Genomic DNA, 20611 nt, shown 5'->3' on the forward strand with positions numbered 1-20611 from the left:
TCGTGCTGGCAGAAATTTGCACTCTTTTGCCATAGCAACCAGCCTTCGAGATTAATGCTGGAAACATTAAAAGAGGAATTAGTCAACAGGGCTCGTAATTCAGTTAGTGAAGTGTTGGTGTAATTATTCCAACGGGGAAATTCACCCAAATCAGGAAACGAAGAAGCATTTAATTTTTTAGAAGTAGCCAATCCAAAGCAGGTGGTTTATGAAATAGTGGCATTCAGAAACAACATATGGTTCGGGATGAGACAAGCACGATACAATGCCTCTGTGCCTTGTACTTGCCAAATTTTGGAACCCCAAATAGATTTAAGATCAACAGTATCTTTCCACAGTTCATAGCCCCCAACAGCCAACTGGTCAATAAAGGACTTCGAATACAGTAATTTAGTGTGGGTATGTCTAACCTTGGAAGAGGACTTCTCAGTCAGCTTAAAGTACAATGCATTATGGTTTGTTTGATTAAATCAGTAAAATAAGAAAACTTTTTCAAAAGCGTTTCTGAGCTGCCTTCCACTGGTGCGGGACAGTGTTCCCACAGTGTGTAATTAACCACATTTCTAAATGAATTTGTCTTATGCAGAAAGTCATTGCCAAAATGCTGGTAGCAGTACAAATCACCATCGTTTGCAGATTCCAAATATAAATCTTCAGCATCGAAAGCAGCATAATATTTCAAATCAGAAAATAAAGCCTCTACGGCCTGGAAGTCCCAATCATCAGAGCAAATATTTTGCTTAACCACATCCCCCATAGAAACACGGAGTACATTTGGAACATTATTAACCTCGGTGGGCCCATGAATCTAGAGCTTCAGCATCCCATACAACCCCATCTAAAACGGGCCAAGCAGTTATATTCACAAATGTCTGGTCCCTCTCATGATGTGCGAAGAGGAGTGGGGAGCCAAAGTTCCATCACTTAGTCTAATTGAAGTTCTTTCCTGAACGTAGTGTCCGTTCACAAACGAAAAATACTCCACAAATCCGATGGACATGGATAAAAATATTGAGAGCCGCACCAACCAAATGTAAGTCCAAGGGGGAATAAAAAAATATTTTTTTATACCAGGATGCAAAAATCGAAACTTTTGAAGGGGACTCAGATGTGGTCGAGCCAGTGTCAAATGAAAAACGGGATTGATTAGCCACATGGGTCTCCAAATCAGGCATAGACAAGTCAGTGGGGTAAGTATATTCAGTATCATTAAGAGGATCACCAGCAGGTGCATTCAATAAAGGATTCGCAACTGTATTCATCTCGATGGCAACATCAGGTTCGATGGCAGGATCCTGGACCAAAACAGAGTGTTGCACCATTGCTGGACTTGAAACCGCAGGTGTCATACTATAAAGAATCGGTCACCCTGTGTAGTTTGACATTGTCAATGGAGATGTACCTGTTCCCCTTTCGCCCAGGAAGAGGAGGTAAAATGACTGTTCTTGTACCCTGCACACCAAGCACGGGAACTGGAGCTCGATAGGAGGAAGCAAATTCTTTCTTGTTGTCAATCTTCTCTCGGACCAGTTCTCCAACTTGGGGTAGCAAGCCGACTACCAGAATCTGCAACGCAGCATCAGATGTAGAGGGCAAATGTTCCTTTGCAAGACAGTCTCTGGTCTTTTGTAGGTTCTGCAAAACATTAGAATGTTCATCTACATCAAAAGATGCGGCCGCCGCTGCCATGTCTAGACCATCAAGGTCCGGGACAAACATTTTGATGCCAAAGAGCATTTCGTATGGGGTCCACCCACCCAGAGACCTTCTAGGGAGATTATTTAGCACACGTTGAAAGCTATTGAGATGGGTTAGCCAGTCTCGGCCAGTACCTAATACCTTTGCTGTGAAGGATTGCTTTAAGTCAAGGTTCATCCGATCCACAACTGAATTACCCTCAGGCCTGTATGGAGACAAAAAATTGACTTGGACCCCCAAAGAACTCATGGCATCCTTGTATGCCTTAGAGGCAAACGCTAGACCCTGGTCCGCATGGAAGGTGCCACACGCAAAAATTCAAGCAAAGAAACACAAATCCCTTATGACAGTTCTGGAATCAGTACTCCTTTGATGCCATAGCCACACAAAGCGCGTGCAAGAGTCAACTGCTACTAAGATATACTTATACGCAGTATCAGATGAGAAAGGACCACAGTGATCCAAATAAACACACACAAGTGGTTTATTAGAAATGTACAACTGTGTTTGGGGCAGGCGTGCAGCAGTAGAAGGTTTAATTTGCTGACAAACATCACATTTAAGGACATAATCACGCCTTTGTTTGTACAAACCCTGCCACCAATATCCTTGCTGGAGAAGCGACACAGTAGCTGACACGCCGACATGCGAGGAAGCCATTCCAGCATGGGCTGCTGTAATCAAACTATGTCTGCAGTCCGCGTTGGGTATTAACCTGTCACCAACGTCTTTAATTCTCACATAAGGAACTTTATCAGGGCTTAAATGGTAAGAGTATTTAGAAGGGAAACCTTTCAGTTAAATACCTCCCTTCTCAGTTGCAGCAATAGCTGCCGAGATGTCATCATCAATCTTACTTTTGGAACGTGTAACCGCCGCTACTGCGTATGTTGCAACTGCTGTCTTCGCAGCTTCATCTGCGAGTCAGTTGCCAACAGCGTGAACTCCGACACACTGGTGACCCAGAGTATGAATTACAAGGACAAGTGGCAGCCTCTCTTTAAGCTCAGCCACTCGAACCAGATCATTTTATAATAATTGTGCGACCCTTGAAGTCACGATAATCACTTTGAGCCCAAAAGGGTAGATTGACATTGTATGATCGAACACAGTAGTAAGAGTCACTTACAATAGAAGTAGTCACACTGGGATCGGCGTACTCTAATGCAAGCATCAGAGTATGAAGCTCTGCCAATTGGGCGGTACAGTCCCCCAATGTTTGTGTATGCACGTCATCGGACTTGAATTCACTATCCACCATAGTACCAACCACAATTTTGCAGGCCGAAGAATAGGCGTGCTTTGAATTCGCGGCCGCTTGCCTTCTCCCATTAGTGTAAATGATACAACAGAAATCCTCAAGTGGGCGCATAGTCAGAGGGGCAGGATGAACAAATTCAATTCATACTACAAAAACTCATGAGTCTGCGGAGAGGTATCAAAAATGAACGTGACATCGGGGGATGTCAAGGACGTGGCCCATTGTATCCACCGTGGGTGCAAAGCTTTGGAATTGGGTATACTGGCTTTCATCACTGCCTCCAAGGCAGGATAAGGAGTAACAACCAAAATGCGTTTTCCCCGAGACCGTGCACGTACCTTAAAAATCGCAATTTGCACTGCTGTCAAAACTTTTTCCACAGTGGAACACCGCAACTCAGCCGAAGAGCGATAGGGACTGTGTCGCCCTCATAAAAAATGAGGTATGTGAAACCCACTGCCCCTGGTACGATTCTTATCACCAGGTTGGTGTGGTTATCGTGAGTCGACAAGAATGTAGATTCAAGAAGATCAGCCTGCAAATATTGCAAGATGGCTGAATGTTCAGGCAGCCAGCACGATTTGGAGAAAGTAGGTTGTATCAAAGCGTAAAGAGGTTCGATACGCTGGGCATATTCGGGAATGTAGATATGCCTGAAATTAAAAAAGCCCAACAAAGATTGTAATTTCTTCAGTGTTGTGGGAGCTCGCAGAAAAGCGCATTTCTCCAGGAAGTGAGGAGCTAAACCTCGACCTTTGTTGTTGAGCTCGTAGCCCAGGAACAACACTGTGTACTCGGCAATTTGCGACTTTCAAAAGTTAAATTTGTAACCGAAGTCCGCAAAGTGACAAATTATGCGGTCAATGCGACACAGATGCGGCCATAATTTGTCTGTGAGATAGATGTCATCCACATACGAACATGCATCAGCGTCGAGTCTCTCCAAGAGATAGACAACGCAGGCGGCAAAGACGCCTGGACTATTCTTGTAGCCCATAGCCAAACGGCGAAAGTGGCGCTGTTTGCCCCCACTGGTAAAAGCTGTCCATTGACTACTAAGAGAAGACAGATTGTGGGCAAAAAAAACATTGGATATATCAAGTGTGATTTTAAACCTTTTACGCACGAGACTATCCACAAGAGCAGAACTGTGAGTATTCTGCACCGCACACATACGACAATGTGGGTTTAAGTGGCGGTTATCTAATACCAAACGGTACGAGCCATCTGGCTTAGTCACAGTAAAAAGAGGGTTATTCATCAGAGACACAGACATTTCAATATCACCTTGATATTCCAAATGTTCAAGAATCTCCGCAACGGAGGCTTTCGATTCACGCCACTTGGGGTATTTAAACCTATGCGGTCTATGCTGTGGCATAGACCGCAAAGGAATCTCATGCTGGGGGGAAAATTTTTCCCATCCACAGTGAGTACGGTATAAAGCCGGCGCAAGCAACTTAGCCCAATCTTCTGCAAACTGCAAAACACCTGCTCTTTCGGCAAAGTGTGCGTGAAACTAGGGAGGATCACCTCCTCCCCTTGGGGAGCAGCTAAGACAAAGGGTGGGAGCCAGTCGACCTCCGCCAACAAAATATCATAGGTAGTAGAACGATTTTCCCCAAATACCCCTTTTATGGTAAGTTCTATGTCACCTTCAATGATACGGACAATTTCATAAAGTCTATCAGGGGGAGCCACTCTAGTGTCAGCTGTCTCTACTACAACGAAGGTCTCAGTCGCTGTCACCTTCAGTAGTGGATGCAACGCCTCTCGAACTATGGTAATCTCTGCCACGCTGTCCAACAGTGTCAGCACCCATGTCAGATTCCGAAGCTTCGTTCTCACTATCTGTGGCATATCTCGCTGTTACTGCAGCAACTTTTTTCTTCTGAAACTGGGGCCTCATCCTGCTTGCCTTTTCCGTCAGCCTTGCGAGTCTGCTCACGGCTCTGTTGGGCACCTTGACCGGTGGGTGTTACGGATGTTTCCTGCAAAGAGCGAGGAGAACGTTGTTCAGAGACCTGAAATCTATCAGGAGACTTAATCGTAGCGCGGTCGAGCAGCTCATATGTAAGCTCAGTAGAGGCAGGTGTAGGTGAAGCAGGATGGGACCCCTGTTTCTGTTGCTGTTTCCCCTGTTTTTTGTTCTTACGCAACTTTTGTTTCTGAACTTTTGGTCGGTCATCTTTCTCAGATGACGCTTGCTGAGTTTGCTGCTGTGTTTGTTTTTTAGCAAAAGGCTTAACACCCAAACTATTACGGCCAACGGTCTTATAAGCCTCCGTAATAATTCTCGGTGACTGAAGGGGTTTCTCGGCCTCTGGGATATGGCGCAAAGCATTAGATGCCTGGAAACTCCCCGCATCCCCCTTGACACTAGCAAGGATGACATGGCGAACCATGTCAAACGCTCCCACAAGTCACATTCCCAACTCCACGGACGCCTCCGGACCGTGTTCATCCTGATTCACCCCCTCCCCTCCCTTCAGCGCCTTGAGACCCTCACGGGTGAGTAGCGCGCTATACAAATGTATTGATTGATTGATTGAACATGCTTGATCACGGAGGGTAGGACAGCCATTATTGGGGTGCCAAAGCACCGAGTATAGACTGCCGCAAAAATCATACTTCAAGTGGTACAGTCATTTACATCTGGCACTAAGTCTTTCTGCAAACTGATTGTGAGGATCCTGTATTTTTCCACAGGAGAAGTATTCGGGAATACTGCCTCCAGTTTGTAGGAGAGTAGGGTCTGCAATCCTATGATCACCCAGAATTTTTGCGTTTGTTTCACTGGTTTACGACTTTCTCTGGCTGTGGGCCTGCCAATCAGACCCACAGCCTAACTGTTCTCTCGCTAAATTGACATGTGTACCTTAGGTGCATTACCCAATTGGAACTGGGCCACCTTGTCAGACCCTGTAACTCAGGGCATCGGTGTACCCAGGGCCTACCAGGGGCTGAAGCATGTATTATGCCACCCCTGGATGGCCATCTAAATCTGACACAACTGGCTGCACGACAGCTGGGGCAAGGTGGTGTAATCACCCTTTGCTTTAGATATAGTACACCTATATCTAACCCTAAAATGGACACCCGAATTCCTATCAGTCACTCCTATGGCAGGCCTTGACAATCCTGAAGGCAGAGTGCGTGGAATCGTGTGAATTGGCGCTCTGGCATGAGCCGAGCCCGGTTGCAGCTTGCGGAACCAAGACCCAATGGCTGTTCCATGATAACGCGTACCATATATTGCTAACTTCGGTATCGCGTTATCAAGACATGTCGAGTAAGGTGTCATACGAATTGGGATACTGACCCCTCACCAATGCTGGCGACGGGGTTAGCATTCCACCCTTCTAGAGGGACACGACATGTACGTAACTGTGAACCCCGGTTAAAGTTAACTGAAGCCTCAGCTCCACAAAATGGATGCTGCCACCACAGACACGAGTCTGACCTCCTGCTGCTGGGAGTCCTTCCAGCGAGGAGAGCTTGGACAAAGGGTTTCCTGTCCGGGGCGGTGTTCGCACCATCCCAGACAGGGTTTTGTGTATCCTGGGTAGGCAGGGCTTTACAGGAAGGTGACTGCGGAGTGGCACCCCGGTGCTCACTACGCATCTGCCGGCTAGAACCAGTTCCAGGGGCACCCCAGCCCCTGACCTGGGGAAAGTCCGGCATGGGAGAGGGGTGTAACCACCCCCTTCCTGGTCCCACCCCTAGGGCAGGACCTAGTCGCGTACCCACCCCTTTCTTCAGGATAAAGGCAGGAGCGTTGACCCTTCCAAATTAGATCATCTTTGAATCAAGAAACTACTTTCTACGAAAGGAACTCTCGACTCTTCTCAAGATTCTCCCTTGTGGCTAAGGAGTAGTCACCCTGCATCCGCAGGCACCATCTAAGAACTCTGCGGTTTGCTGCACGTCCTTCCTCAGGAATCCGACTGCCCAGCTCGACGAGAACCGGCTTCCCTGGCACCTCTGACCTCTACCCACATCGTCAGCTCAGCTGAGATCCGTGGGTGCGACGAGACCTCGAGGGACCGGCCATCATCAGAACCTGCACGACTTCTAAACCAGCACGACCGCTGAGGGATCCTCTGGTGAGTGCTTTGGGGTCCGAGAAGCCCCGACCCTGAGCGGCTCCAGCACCAAAGTTCAGCCTCCCAGCATCTCCACGATCTGCGTGGGGCCCTTCTGCTCTTTGCTGCCCATCACGTTGTCTGGTTACTAGCCGCTGGCTTGTGGCCTTCTTGACGACGCCCGACAACAACGCTGCTGGTCTGGTTGCTCCAGACTGGCCTTTGCTCCCTTTTGAAAGAGGAGCACCCCGGACCCTCCTGGTCCACTCAAGACGCCATTTTAGGTCCACCTCGTGGCCCTGAATTTGCCAAGGCTTGTTGCCCCAATCCTGGGCCCAGCGACGCCAACAGCATCAACCTCCGTGGGACAGCTCGCACCTCCATCCTGGTCGCCGACAACGCCTCGAGGTCCGTGAGACTGCAGAGCCTAGCGTCGCCCACTCACCTAGTCGAGGTGACGATCATCCGGTGCCCTCCTGGTACCCTCTGACTACTGGCTAGTAGTTACGAACTTAGTCCCCTCTGCTTTCAGGTGTCATCCATCTCTGATCCAGGCTTGGATCTCTACGAACTATCTCCACTGGTCGCCGGCCAGCAACTCCTTCCTTCCGGCTCCTGGTTCGCCAGCGAAGATTCCCGACGTCTGTAAAGACTTATGCAGCCGCAGCCCCTGGGCTAGGTAACTTCGGCATTTCGGTGCCCGCATAGCCTCATTAGCTAAAGGGTCCAGAGTCACTGTCGCTTCCGACTTACCTTATCGGGTTCGCCCGAGAACACTAAACTTTCCGTGCCCTCGGGCATTTGTGTAGATTGTGCACTTGAAGTATTTTCCTAAGAGTTTTGTTGTGTGCTTAGTACCCTGTCCTCATAAAGAGTACAGGGCTGTTGTGACTTGAAATAAATACACTTTTTATTTTTATAACACTTATGTGGTGACCTTTCACTTGGTGTTCAAGGGGTATATGTGATGGTATAACAGCTGGCTTAATACGCCCTCTAGAGTTTGGCCCGAAGACTGCTCGTATCCACGCTACTAGGATAGCTGGTCTAAGGTTGACTTACAACCAATCACCATAAGGGTCGTTTGGACTGATGCATAGTGATCACTAGAATAGTGAGCACTGCATATCAGGCCAACTTCTCACACAGTTGATCTAATTTCTCAGCAAGCCAGAAAGGCATCTCATCCCTATCCTGGGGACACGTGCCCATAATCGCATTAACCGGACTAAGTTTCAGTCCGTTCGGTCCAACTCGATGTGCCGCAGTCCCCGGGGCCCCACCCGGGAGGTTGCGGAAAAAGAATGAACTAGACCCCTTATCGCTGACACTGCAGAAGCATAAAGGGGTCTCAGTTGCGGAGCTGTTAATTGCGCAGCATTAGGATGTGGGGTATAAGCAGCTAAAACAGGCCAAGTAGCGCCTGGGATTGACCCTGGTCCCTGTCTGACTGCCGTTATAATGTGTGGGAGGGCGCAATTAAACCAAACGGCATGCTGCCAAGCAGAAATCGGAACTTCCTGTGTCTGATACGGAGCGTACGCTGCAGGCACAGCAGTTGGGGTGTAAGTGTGAAAAACACCAGCATTAGCATCAACCGCAGGAAACGTGACACATGAGTAAAACAACTCAAACGGGTACGCTGCGTCAGCAGATACAACAAAAACTGCCTCTCCTTGCAAAGAAACCAGGAATTCCTACAAATGATTACGCACAGCCAAGCAACTGTGAGCTGGGATATCAACCGCAGCCATATCGACACCGTAATATAGAAGTACAATGCAATAAAAAAGCACAACTGTTTAGTAATTCAATAGAAAACCGTTTTTATATTATCAAGCTTTAACAGACCTATGTAACTATAGGTAGGTTTTATCTGTCATTACCGTCAACCGGAAACAATAGTGAGGGGGTCGTGGACTGATATAAGCACTACTCGAGAGTCTCACAATAAGACCACACACGTTGGCGGCGCCATGTTGCAAGGATCCTGCTCATACACAGAACTGTGCACAGAGACCTAGGACATCAGTGAATTGTAGTGTGCCAGAAACTCACATCAGTTTTTAGAAATACCCCAACCAGCTAGCATCAGTGTCACATTAGCTCTTCGTCCTATACCAAAGTAGCCAATGATTTGGCAGCCTAGAACATGCAACTTAGTACAAATTCAGGAATGGTGGGAAGTGAGAACACTCTTTTGTTATACTCTCATACAAGTCCACAACAGGAGTAAAGAAGAGACACGGTAAGGTTAAAATTTTTATTTTAACGATGTGATCTCATGTGCAGTATTTTAGCCAACAAAGGCAGACATATGATTAAGAATAATATGGTCAGCTTGGTTACAATTCCATAAAATACAAAAGGAGAAATCATATTACAATTATGGTGAAAACAGGTTATAGCGTCTAGTTTTAACACCCTTCCTATATAGGAACTATGTATTATAAACTAAAGAAGGTCTCTTAGGTTTGTTTGGTGAACCCCATTACCTTTCCGCCCAGTAAGAGTAAATTACATCTGGATCAGCAAAGGCTCTCTGCATCCCTGGAAACGGAAATCTTCCAAGTGTGTGAAATCATGGCAAGTGTGTGTATAATAAGGGCGCCAGAATCTTTGTTGGCTCACAGCTGCCAAATTGTGTCTAGAAAGTGTTACTCGAACATGCCGAAAAACAGCTAACATGTTTTGATAACCTTGACGGCTTTAGCACTCACTGTGCAGACTAGGGGCAGGATGTAAGTCTAGAGATGTCGAAAACAAAACCTTTTCTCATGTGTCGACCTTCGTGAAGGCTAACTTACAAAAACAGCTATGCAGTGTCGTGTGAAAAAGCAGCAACAGGTAACATGGCGTTTAAACTTCTAGTAAGCCATGCTAACATAACATGCGCGCAAAGCAGGCCTCAGGCTATACTAGTTCGATGGTGTTTTTTTTGTACTAATCGATTTTTGTTAAGCCTAGGCGGACACAAAAACTCAGTCTATCTATGCGGAGTTTCGCAAGTGGCGGAGTGGATTACCTTGCGCGATTCGCAATGATTTTTAGTGCCGGGTATTTGCCCCGCTATGTAAAATTTTACAGCTTCCACAAAGCAAATGAAAGCTTTCTCAATGCAAGTGGTTCGCGATCGTCTGCGACTCCCCGTGTTGCGAAATCTCGCTGTGAAGTGGTCTAGCATTGGATTTTCCTCACCTGCGCTTGCAAACTTATGAAAAAATCCGCAAACAGAGCGGACTTCACCTCCCAGGCCTAATTTTTATGTAGATTGTGATTATTCATTTGTTTCTATTTTTAGTTAACAAAACTGCTTTGGCTATGTTGCATATACTGCATGGTTGCTATGGTGTTTTTTTTAATACTAATGGATTGACATACATATTGCTCAACTGTTCACTCATAAGTATGTACATGAAGTTACCAATGGTGACCAATGGCCTTTTTATACCGTAGATTACCCCAGGAGAAGGGCTCTTAAGCCCCAAATTCATGGGGTTCGTAACAGCTTGGTTAAGCAGAATGTTATGTGAACTCCAAGTTGTCATAAAAGCCTGGATGGGCATGTCTCATACATTGTAAGATTGGATTCACATTGCCCCCGCCTGAATGTTGTCAAAGTCGAGAAAGTCATTAAGTGTTGGTTTACCTGGATACAATTGTTTTAGTTGTTGTGATCATGATTTGCACGTCTCTGAACTTGAGATTTTAGCCCACAAGCTCATTTTAAAACCAGGTATCAAACCACAGACAGATAATTAAGCCTAAAAACGGCAAAACAGGCAAAAATGCAAAAAGGTTGAGAGAAAACACTGTTTTGTAGTACAACAACAATGTAAGATGGAGCTCATGGTCCTTCAACTTCACGGGTTGACATTAACAACTCTTCAATTAAGCTGAAAGCTTCTAAACATGCACTGTTTGGTAGTTGCTTTTAAGGGAAATTATTTTCTATTCTACTCGATATGTACTGAACGCTTCCACTTCAAAGACAGAGAAGATTCGAGCATGTGAAATCAGGGATGGTTCAATGCTGGAGGACTGCCTGTATTCCAAGCACCAGTGGGTACACCCCTTAACCCTAAAATCACGCTTTACTGCCCTTTAACTCTACCCACACCTTAACTCTAAATTCACCCTTACCCTTGTTTACCTCTACCCACCCGTTAACTTTAAATCACTCTTACCTCTACCCACCCCAAGCCCTAAAATTACCCCTACCACCTTTGCCTCTACCCAGCCCTTATCTTTAAAATTTCCCTTGCCCACTTTAACTGTACTCACCCCTTAACCCTAACAAAACATTTGGAGAAATAAAAGGCATGTGGAGTAAAGATATTTAGCCTAACGTCACATGTGGAGTAAAGGCTGAGGAGTAAAGGCTATGCAAACTAAAAATAGCAGGGTAAAGTTTACATAACTCCATGAGCACATTAAAAATCAGCCTTCACCGATACCTTAACCCTAAAATCACCCGAACCCTCGTTCACCTCTACCCACCCCTTAACAACATCCTTACCCTTGTTTACCTCTATTCACCCCATAACTCTAAAATCACTCTTACTCTCTACCCACACCAAAGCCCTAAAATTACCCTTACCACCTTTACCTCTAACCACCCCTTAACTTTACAAGTACCCGTAAGCCCCTTTTAACTGTACTCAACCGTTAACCCTAACAAATCATTAGCTGAAAAAAGGCTTGTGGAGTAAAGGCATGCACTCTGTCACATGCAGAATAAAGGCTGAGGAGTAAAGGCTATGCAAACTAAAAATTGCAGGGTAAAGTTTGCATAACCCAGTGAGCACCTTGGACGGAAACTGTCGGACAACAGCCCAAGGGGCACCTCAGGCAGAGCCCCAGTGAACTTAATAGCCTGTAGAGTTCATCAGAAGATACTTCAGTAGGGTTGGACCTGGTACCGCCTTGGAGCAACTACCTTCAAAGTCAGGCCCAAGTGCACCTCTTTGAAAAGCAACTTTCCTGCGAATGAATACAGTGGAAGGTTTCACCCGAGTATATGATACGCACTGGCTCTCAGTTCAATTATAAGTTCTAGAACTGCGATGGCTTCCTGTGAGAGAAAAAGACAGGCTCTGGTCACACGAGGAATGGGAACAAAGGAAACTAAAAAATATGCTCATTTGTTAGAAACTCCTGAAATGTTGCAGAGCAGCAAATCCATAAAACACAGTACACCTATTTGCTGAAAGCCTAAAAAAGGAAAATAAAGGCCTGCAATGAGGCTTAGGGTCTCTCCGCCTTGGTGTGTGCCTTGATACTCTGAAAAGTATCATTAGTGTATTTACCAAAGAAAAATGCATGGCCAAATTAAATTTGTGCAGACACCTCTGGTTAGAAGTATTAATGCACGAACTTCTGGTCAGAAGGAAGCACTTGAAAGCTATAGTTGTCTCCTCAAGACAACTCCCTTCACAGGTTGGTTGAATTTTGAGTCGGATACACCCTTTATTTACAACCTCCAAATGTGATCAACCTCACTTCTGATCGGCAATGTACAGCTTCGCTTAATAGTCACTGATGGTCTTCACGTGCATCAGGGAGCACTTGTCACAATACTTCAATTCATGCTTGAAATGTAATCAGCAAAGTCAGATGTGTGAATTTGAGACCAACATCTGCCTCCCGCCGCTGAAGCACGGCTTAAAACCTGTAGTCTTCGGAAGGAACATTTTTCCTAGCACATAGTCTTGTTTAAATGTTGTTTTTTTTAGTTAGTGAAGTGATGACTACAGATGAAAAGTTCCCAAGCAGAGCTTCAGATTTACATTGCAAGGCGTGAAAAAAAAGAAACTGTGTCAGTAAGAAGTGGTGGTGCCTATTTATGCTCCTCATCATTATAACTAGAGGCAATACGAAGGTGCAACAGAGCCCAAGGGTGCCACCTACTAGTGGGAGCTATTGCAGAAAGGTTTCCATATTTAGTCTAGCACCTGGGAGAGATTCAATTGGTGAGGAATTTGCAGTTAGAAGTATCCATGAGAAACATGGATACACAAGTATGAAGAAATGGAGAGAAACATTAAAACGTTATGCAGGTCTATTGAAAAAAAAACAACAACGCAGAAAACAGACACACAGAATCTATAGGCCCACTGCAATTTCGGAAGCGCATATTCAAATGTAATGTAATAAACCAAAGGATAACAAAGGAAGAGAACACTACCTCTCCTCAGTGAATAACTCTATGCAGTGCATACCTGGACCTCCCTGCGGGTGAAGTTTGGCTGGGATTGGCTGGTAAGACGCTAGTGGCACCACAAACGCCTCCATAACCTTACAAGTTATAATGCCATAACGCTGCTTGTTGTTGAGGTAAGCATACAGCAAGGAATATGCATGGGCATCCTTTGTGTCACTGGGAATAAAACGCATGATGCTCATGTCCTAGATGACAGCAAGAGACAAACATGGGCAACAGTGTTTGAGAAAAGGAGAGAACAAATCAAAAATGGAATTGCAGAGACATCAAATCTGAAAATGGAGTGCATTTCAAGCATGTCATAACCAGGTACCTCCCACTGAATATTAAAACAAAGTAAGTATTACTGTTCCTCAGAATTAAGTCCTGATCTTCAATCTACCAACCATACATTCAAATATGGAACAGATACTGATAAACACTTCGTGAAGCTCTGCAAATGTTGGTTACACCGGGCTTAATCTATCAGAGGGACTGCAGCAAAAAGTGCTTGCCCACCTACTTTTGCTCCCCGCTTCTGCGGCCCCCGTGGCCCTTCTCAGTGTGCTGCTCCAGCCTGCTAGCTACTCCCCTCCCCCTCCCACTAATTAATGGTGGCCTATGCCTGGCAAGAAGAGCAAACCCTTTGACCTCCTGGTCAGAGTCATTGCTCTCGCCATGCAGCTCCACTGTTGTGGGCCTGCCCTTTAGCGCCGCTCAAGCTCCTTGCCAGGTAGGTATCCGAGGCCCTCCTCTGCCCGCAGGCTCCTGTCTGCACCTCATCCCTGGTGGTCTAGTGGAAGAGCTTGCTCTTCCGCTAGTTGGCTCTGTGTGTGTAATCTTTTCTCTGTTTGCTTTTTTCCTGTTTTCTTTTTCTCTGTTTGCCTCGTTTCTTTCGCTCCCCTTCGCTCCTCACTGCTACTGCCCCAGCGGCCCCTTCCCCCAGCGTGCCGCTTTCGCCTCCCAGCTGCTCACGATCCCCGACCCCTACTTAATGGCGGCAGAGCAAAAGGCAAGTCTGTCTGCGCCTGTTCAAGACCCGACCGCAGCCAGGGACCCTGGTCCCCCGAACTCCTGCCGGTACGACCCCAGCACCCTCCACGCACTCAACCCTGGACGCAACAACTGCCAGCTCTTGATGCCGAGCAACACCCAAGGCCCAATCTCCTGCTGCCACTGCCACCGCACCCTCACCCACCTCTGGACCCAGGCAGCTACCCCCAACACACCGGCCGCCGCCGCACACAATCCACCGAGCTGCATCCTCATCAATGTAAGCTCCCTGCACAGACACACCATAGAAATCTGGGACCTCCTCAACACTCACAAGCTCAATGTTGCCTTCCTCACAGAGACCTGGACCAACGCCAGCTCCGCACCCGACATCGCAACTTCTATCACCGACGGTTACAAGATCCTGAGGAAAGACCGCCCAGGAGGAGGCACCGCCACCGTTGAGTTCCCTCCGACTCACAACCACCAACTCGGATGACGCCTCACCCCCCATGGAACACATCCACTTCCAGATCAATCCTAACCCCAGAACGACCCGCCGTGTAACACTACCCTACAGACCTCTTGGACCCTTCACCACCTTCATCAACGTAATTGCAGACTACATCGCACACCCCACGCCCTCACCTCAACAGACTACATACTTCTTGGAGACCTGAACTTCCACCTGGATAACCACAGCAATCCCAACACCACCGCCCTCCTGGAGAACCTCACCAGCATAGGATTGAAGCAACTTGTCTCCACAAGCAAGATACACACTCAACCCAATCTTAGCCGGAGGAAACACCATTTATTTCGGCCACACCACAGAACTGCTCTGGACAGACCACCACTGCATCCATTTCTCCTTCACAAAACCCAGAGCCCATTAGTGCACGTTCCACCCCCCACACAGAAGCTGGAAAAAAGTTTCAGAAGAACCTCACCTCCACCCTCACCTGCACTCCTCCCCCTAATACAATGGACGCCAACACAGCGACAAGCAACTTCCACCTTTGGATCACCAACTGCGCCAACACTCTTGCCCCCCTTCAGAACACCATGAGACGACACAACAAGAAAACCAACTGGTTTGATGAATGGATGAAAGCCAGAGAAAACAGAAGTCCTCATCCACAGCTCCACCCCCTCTGCATGGGAGAACACCTGGTGGACCCTCGCTCTCGGAAACCCTTTCCACTCCAACGGACCTGGCACACAATCTCGGAATTTAACTCCACTTTTCACTCATCATGAATCGCCAGATCAATGCTGTATCCTTAGCATGGTTCTACACTCTACGCATACCTCGCAAGACGTTCAAGTGGATCCCCCCATCTCCAGGAAAACTGTCACCCATGTACTCATCGCCAGCAGACTGGACTAAGGACACGCTCTCTACGCCGGAGTCAACAAAAAACTCCTCCATAAAATCCAGACCATTCAGAATGCCGCAGCCAGACTTATCCTCGACATGATCCAACACAAACGTAGAGTGAGAAGGACCGCTCCTCACAAAGATGTGCGCTCTGTAGCATGCGGAACCATCGTTCCTTCAGATTTTTAATGTCGGTCTTAAACAATAATACTCAGTTTTTTCGAAAATTCAAGTATTTATTTTCATTATTCACATATTCATAATGTTGATCCTATGATTTAGTGATTTTTTCATCGTTTATTCTTTTTCCCAATCTTTCATAAACCCAATGCATTTCGGGTCACAAATAAAGGACCCTTCTTCAGGGGTCTGTAAAGGAAACATACAGGACCAAGTTAATTAACCCACATGTTATACTGAATCTCAAACAAACTAAAAAGGTGACATAAATCTAAACTGACACCATCATATAGAATTCTTCGAGTGACACATTTCATGTTAGGAAAGTCAAAATCATAGCTTCCCTCGTACATGGACTCAACAAACTGACTTTAATGGCGGTTTGGCGGGAAACATGACTGACAAATTATCATGAATACAACCAATTCTTGACTGAATGCGTTCCTGGTTAATTTCATGCATGCCTTTCCTATTCTAAACAAACTGAACTTAACAACACTTTCAACCATTAACATTCCTTCCCGCACTTACTTGAAGACCGGGAGCAAAAGCGTCTCCGTGAACAACTGCTCAGCCATGTTCAACGGTTTCTATGCGCTTTAGACCAATCGTAAACGAAGACCTCGTCATGTGATGGAGGTCACATAATGTGAGGGTATCGGCTTCAAAACAGGAAGATAAGGATTCCAAGCCAAAAAGCACATTTTGTGCTCCAATTTCACATAAGACTATTGAAGCCTTTGAATGGTCAGTGCTCACGGATGTACAAAAGATTCCATTTTCAAAACCAACTAAAAGGAATTTATCTCCTAAGGAATGGAACACATTAAAAAACCTTAGTCTTGACAAGAACCTAACATTTCAAAAAGCTGATAAGGGAGGTGCCCTTATCGTCATGGATGCAGACTTTTACATCAACAGTGTGAATAAGCATGTAGCTAATGAAAGCATTCATCTACCTTTGGAACAAGACCCCACACATGAATATCAATCCATCCTACAGAAAATCATTGATCATGCAAAAGCAATGGATTGGATCAGCGACAAAACCAAAAGATTCTTTGAGGAAAAAGGATCCCATCAATCCTCCGTTCAGACCGATTGTCTCAGCCTGTGGCTCCATCTCGGAACCGATTGGAAGATTTGTTGACAAATTTCTACAGCCCATGGTACAAAAGTGTGTCACGTACATAAAAGACACCACAGCCTTTTTGAAATTACTAGATTCTATCCAATTTGAAGCTGACGCCACTTACCTACTGTGTACTATAGACGTAATATCTTTATATACGTCGATTCCACACAATGAAGGAATAGAAGCACTTGAATGGATTTTATTACAGAGTGAAATGGATGAATCACAACAAGTATTCATTATGGAACTGATGCAATTTGCTTTGTTTTTCAGTTACTTCGAATGGCAAGGAAGATTCTTCAATCAGTGTAATGGAACATCTATGGGCTTTGGGGGGGGCGCCCTCATATGCCAACATCTATATGCACAAATTCGAATGTGACCACATTTTGGAGAACCCTATTTGGAAAAATGGCTTGACCCTCTTTAAGCGCTATATAGATGACATTTTCCTAATTTGGAAAGGGAGTAAGATTGATTTGGAACGTTAAATTGAGTTGCTAAACACGCACAACGAGCGAATCAAATTCACACATCTCATTGAAGAATCGCGTATATCTTTTCTTGATGTCGAAATCACTTTGTACAACGACAAATTGAGCACCAAAGTATACACAAAACCTACTGCTCGCAACTCATGCTTATTATTTCAAAGTTTTCACCCAGAGACACTCAAAAAGCACCTTCCTACATCTCAATTTACCAGACTCAAGCGCATAACCAGTCATGAATCTGATCTGTCTATTTCTTTGGAGACTCAAACACAGAAATATCGTACAAGGGGGTATCCTGAAACAATTTTGAAAGAATCTCTAGACAGAGTGAAAGGAAAATCTAGAAGCAAGTTACTTGAACAAAAGATTCCATGTAGTACAGAAAAAACTGTATGTGTGCTGAAATATTCCACTGAAGCCTTCCGAATCAAACGAATCATCAACCAACATTGGGCATTAATTTCTGGAGAACCTGACTTGAAAGGATTATTCAGTGAGAGAATCACCTTTGAAAGCAAGAGATCACACAATTTAAAAGAAATTTTGAACTGCCCCCAAAAAAAAGGAAAAATGGCATATAAAGGAATGTCCAGATGTCAGAACTGCATACACTGCGGGAACATGATCTTAGGTAACCAGTTCACGCATCCTACTAAAGGATATCAGATTGATCTACAAAATTCAGCCAAGTGCGACACCAAAAACATTATATATGCGATCAAGTGCCCTTGTGGCAAAGTATATGTGGGACAAACAGAAAGGAAACTAAAAGTACGCATTACTGAGCATAAAAGTAACATTAGACTTGCAAATACAAAATCCACAATTGCCAATCATTGGATGGAAGCGCGCCACCAAATTGCACAATTGAGATGCACGATTCTCGAGGTGGTAAAACAACGCCGAGACATGGATCCTAATAAACAAAGATTACAAGCAGAGTTCTTTTGGATAAAGAAACTTAATTCCCTCCAACCGGTGGGGATGAAAGACAGGATTGAATACACGTGCTTTTTATAATGATTATAAATGACATTGGTTTATGGATTGTTCTTCTCCTTGGATCCTGTTCGCAAAAACTTTGATCTCTAATGAAATCCAAATGTTTGAATAAGATGTAATGTACTTGCAGACATTTTGGTCGTTAACCTCTACCGTTTGTGATGAATATGTTTTCCTTTTGTTTTTCATTTCTGAATACTGTTTTAGATCATCTTTCCGTTTTCGTTTATGTAGTGTTTATTAATAATCATGACACGATTTGTACAGAATGTATTTATTGGGGTGCTTGTAGTCAAAAGCATCGGATTCCCGTACAAACTTCCTGTTTGGAAGCCGATACCCTCACATCATGTGACTGCCGTCACATGACGAGGTCTTCGTTTACGATTGGTCTAAAGCGCATAGAAACAGTTGAACATGGCTGAGCAGTTGTTCACGAAGACGCTTTTGCTCCCGGTCTTCAAGTAAGTGCGGGAAGGAATGTTAACGGTTGAAAGTGTTGTTAAGTTCAGTTTGTTTAGAATTAGAAAGGCATGCATGAAATTAACCAGGAAAGCATTCAGTCAAGAATTGGTTGTATTCATGATAATTTGTCAGTCATGTTTCCCGCCAGCCCGCCATTAACGTCAGTTTGTTGAGTCCATGTACGAGGGAAGCTATGATTTTGACTTTCCTAACATGAAATGTGGTCACTCTAAGAATTCTATATGATCGTGTCAGTCTAGATTTATGTCACCTTTTTAGTTTGTTTGAGATTCAGTATAACATGTGGGTTAATTAACTTGGTCCTGTATGTTTCCTTTACAGACCCCTGAAGAAGGGTCCTTTAATTGTGACCCGAAATGCATTGGGTTTATGAAAGATTGGGAAAAAGAATAAACGATGAAAAAATCACTAAATCATAAGATCAACATTATGAATATGTGAATAATGAAAATAAATACTTGAATTTTCGAAAAAACTGAGTATTATTGTTTAAGACCGACATTAAAAATCTGAAGGAACGATGGTTCCGCATGCTACAGAGTGCACATCTTTGTGAGGAGCGGTCCTTCTCACTCTACATTTATGTTGTATCAAGGCACGGATTGACGACGTGCAACAGATGTAGCGCAAACCATACAGTTTTTGAAAAACCTTTTTTGAAAGCATTATACTCACGAGTGCACCAGGATAACACAGATTACATCACCCAACACCTCAGCGGCCTCCACTGGCCTCCCTGTGAAGAATAATAACCTTCAAACTGCTCACACACACCTACAAAGCCCTCCACAACACCGCCCCCAAAACCTCAACAACTGAATCTCCTTCCACGCCCCTAAGAGAAACCTCTGCTTAGCCGAACTTGTCTTAGTCACCGTCCATTGTTTCTACAGGACCAGTGCAGGCGGAAGATCCTTCTCCTACCTCACAGCCATGACCTGGAACAAACTCCCCCTTCACCTTCTACAAGCCGGACACTGCACCAATTCAGAAAGTACCTCATGTCCTGGCTCTTCGAATGACTCCAACTTAGCTGCTCACAACCCCCCTCCTTTAGCACCTTGAGACCCTCACGGGTGAGTAGTGTGCTTTACAATACCCTGATTGATTGATTGCTCAGTAGGTGATCAAGCAGCTCATCTACAGCCAAGTTCTTGCAGATGCCTCCATCACACAGAATCTCAGCCAGTGCCATACAGTTTGTTCACTTGAGTAAGGTGTGGAACCCTCCACAAGTTGTCAGTCAACAAAATGTTTAGCCTCCTGATAAGCCCCTTTATCACAAAATAAGACATCTAAAACACCCTTGCCTTTTTCATGTTGAAGAGGACATCTAACAACAAAATAGAAGTCGGGGAGGGATGGGGTAGTGATAGAAAACATGCATGCAAAATTCTTACTGGATGCATGGGAGTTTAAACAAAAGGCACCATCTTCTTCCAATAACTCATCAGCCGAAGGATCAAGGGGTGTACCAAGAGCCATTTTTGTCACATTAACTAAAACCTTTAACTCTGATAACCTATTGTAAAAGCACTAGACTAGTATGGCAATATGTTAGAAATTTTCATTATAGTCATAAGCACTGAATAGTCCCGGTTACATGCGGGGACCTTGGAGAGGTTAATATAGAGTAGAGGTTTGCCTTTCTTCAGGAAGGCCTGCAAAGACCCTTAGGAAAGAGACAGAATAAG

General features: G+C 45.1%; 1 protein-coding gene across 2 annotated transcripts in view; it reads right to left on the reverse strand.

Moving 5' to 3' along the window:
• The window catches only part of SPOCD1 (SPOC domain containing 1), a 1145204-nt gene that overhangs the window by 18085 nt on the left and 1106508 nt on the right, over positions 1 to 20611 (reverse strand). Inside the window, exon 14 of one of the 2 annotated variants that reach the window (XM_086958641.1) lies at positions 13266 to 13452. The exons of the other annotated variant lie outside the window; for it this stretch is intronic. Within the exon in view, the coding sequence (XP_086814767.1) occupies positions 13266 to 13452 (187 nt within the window). The remainder of the gene's footprint in view (positions 1 to 13265; positions 13453 to 20611) is intronic. 2 annotated transcript variants of the gene reach the window in all.

Source organism: Lissotriton vulgaris, chromosome 2_1, assembly GCF_964263255.1.
Source record: "Lissotriton vulgaris chromosome 2_1, aLisVul1.2, whole genome shotgun sequence".
Lineage (NCBI taxonomy): Eukaryota > Metazoa > Chordata > Amphibia > Caudata > Salamandridae > Lissotriton > Lissotriton vulgaris.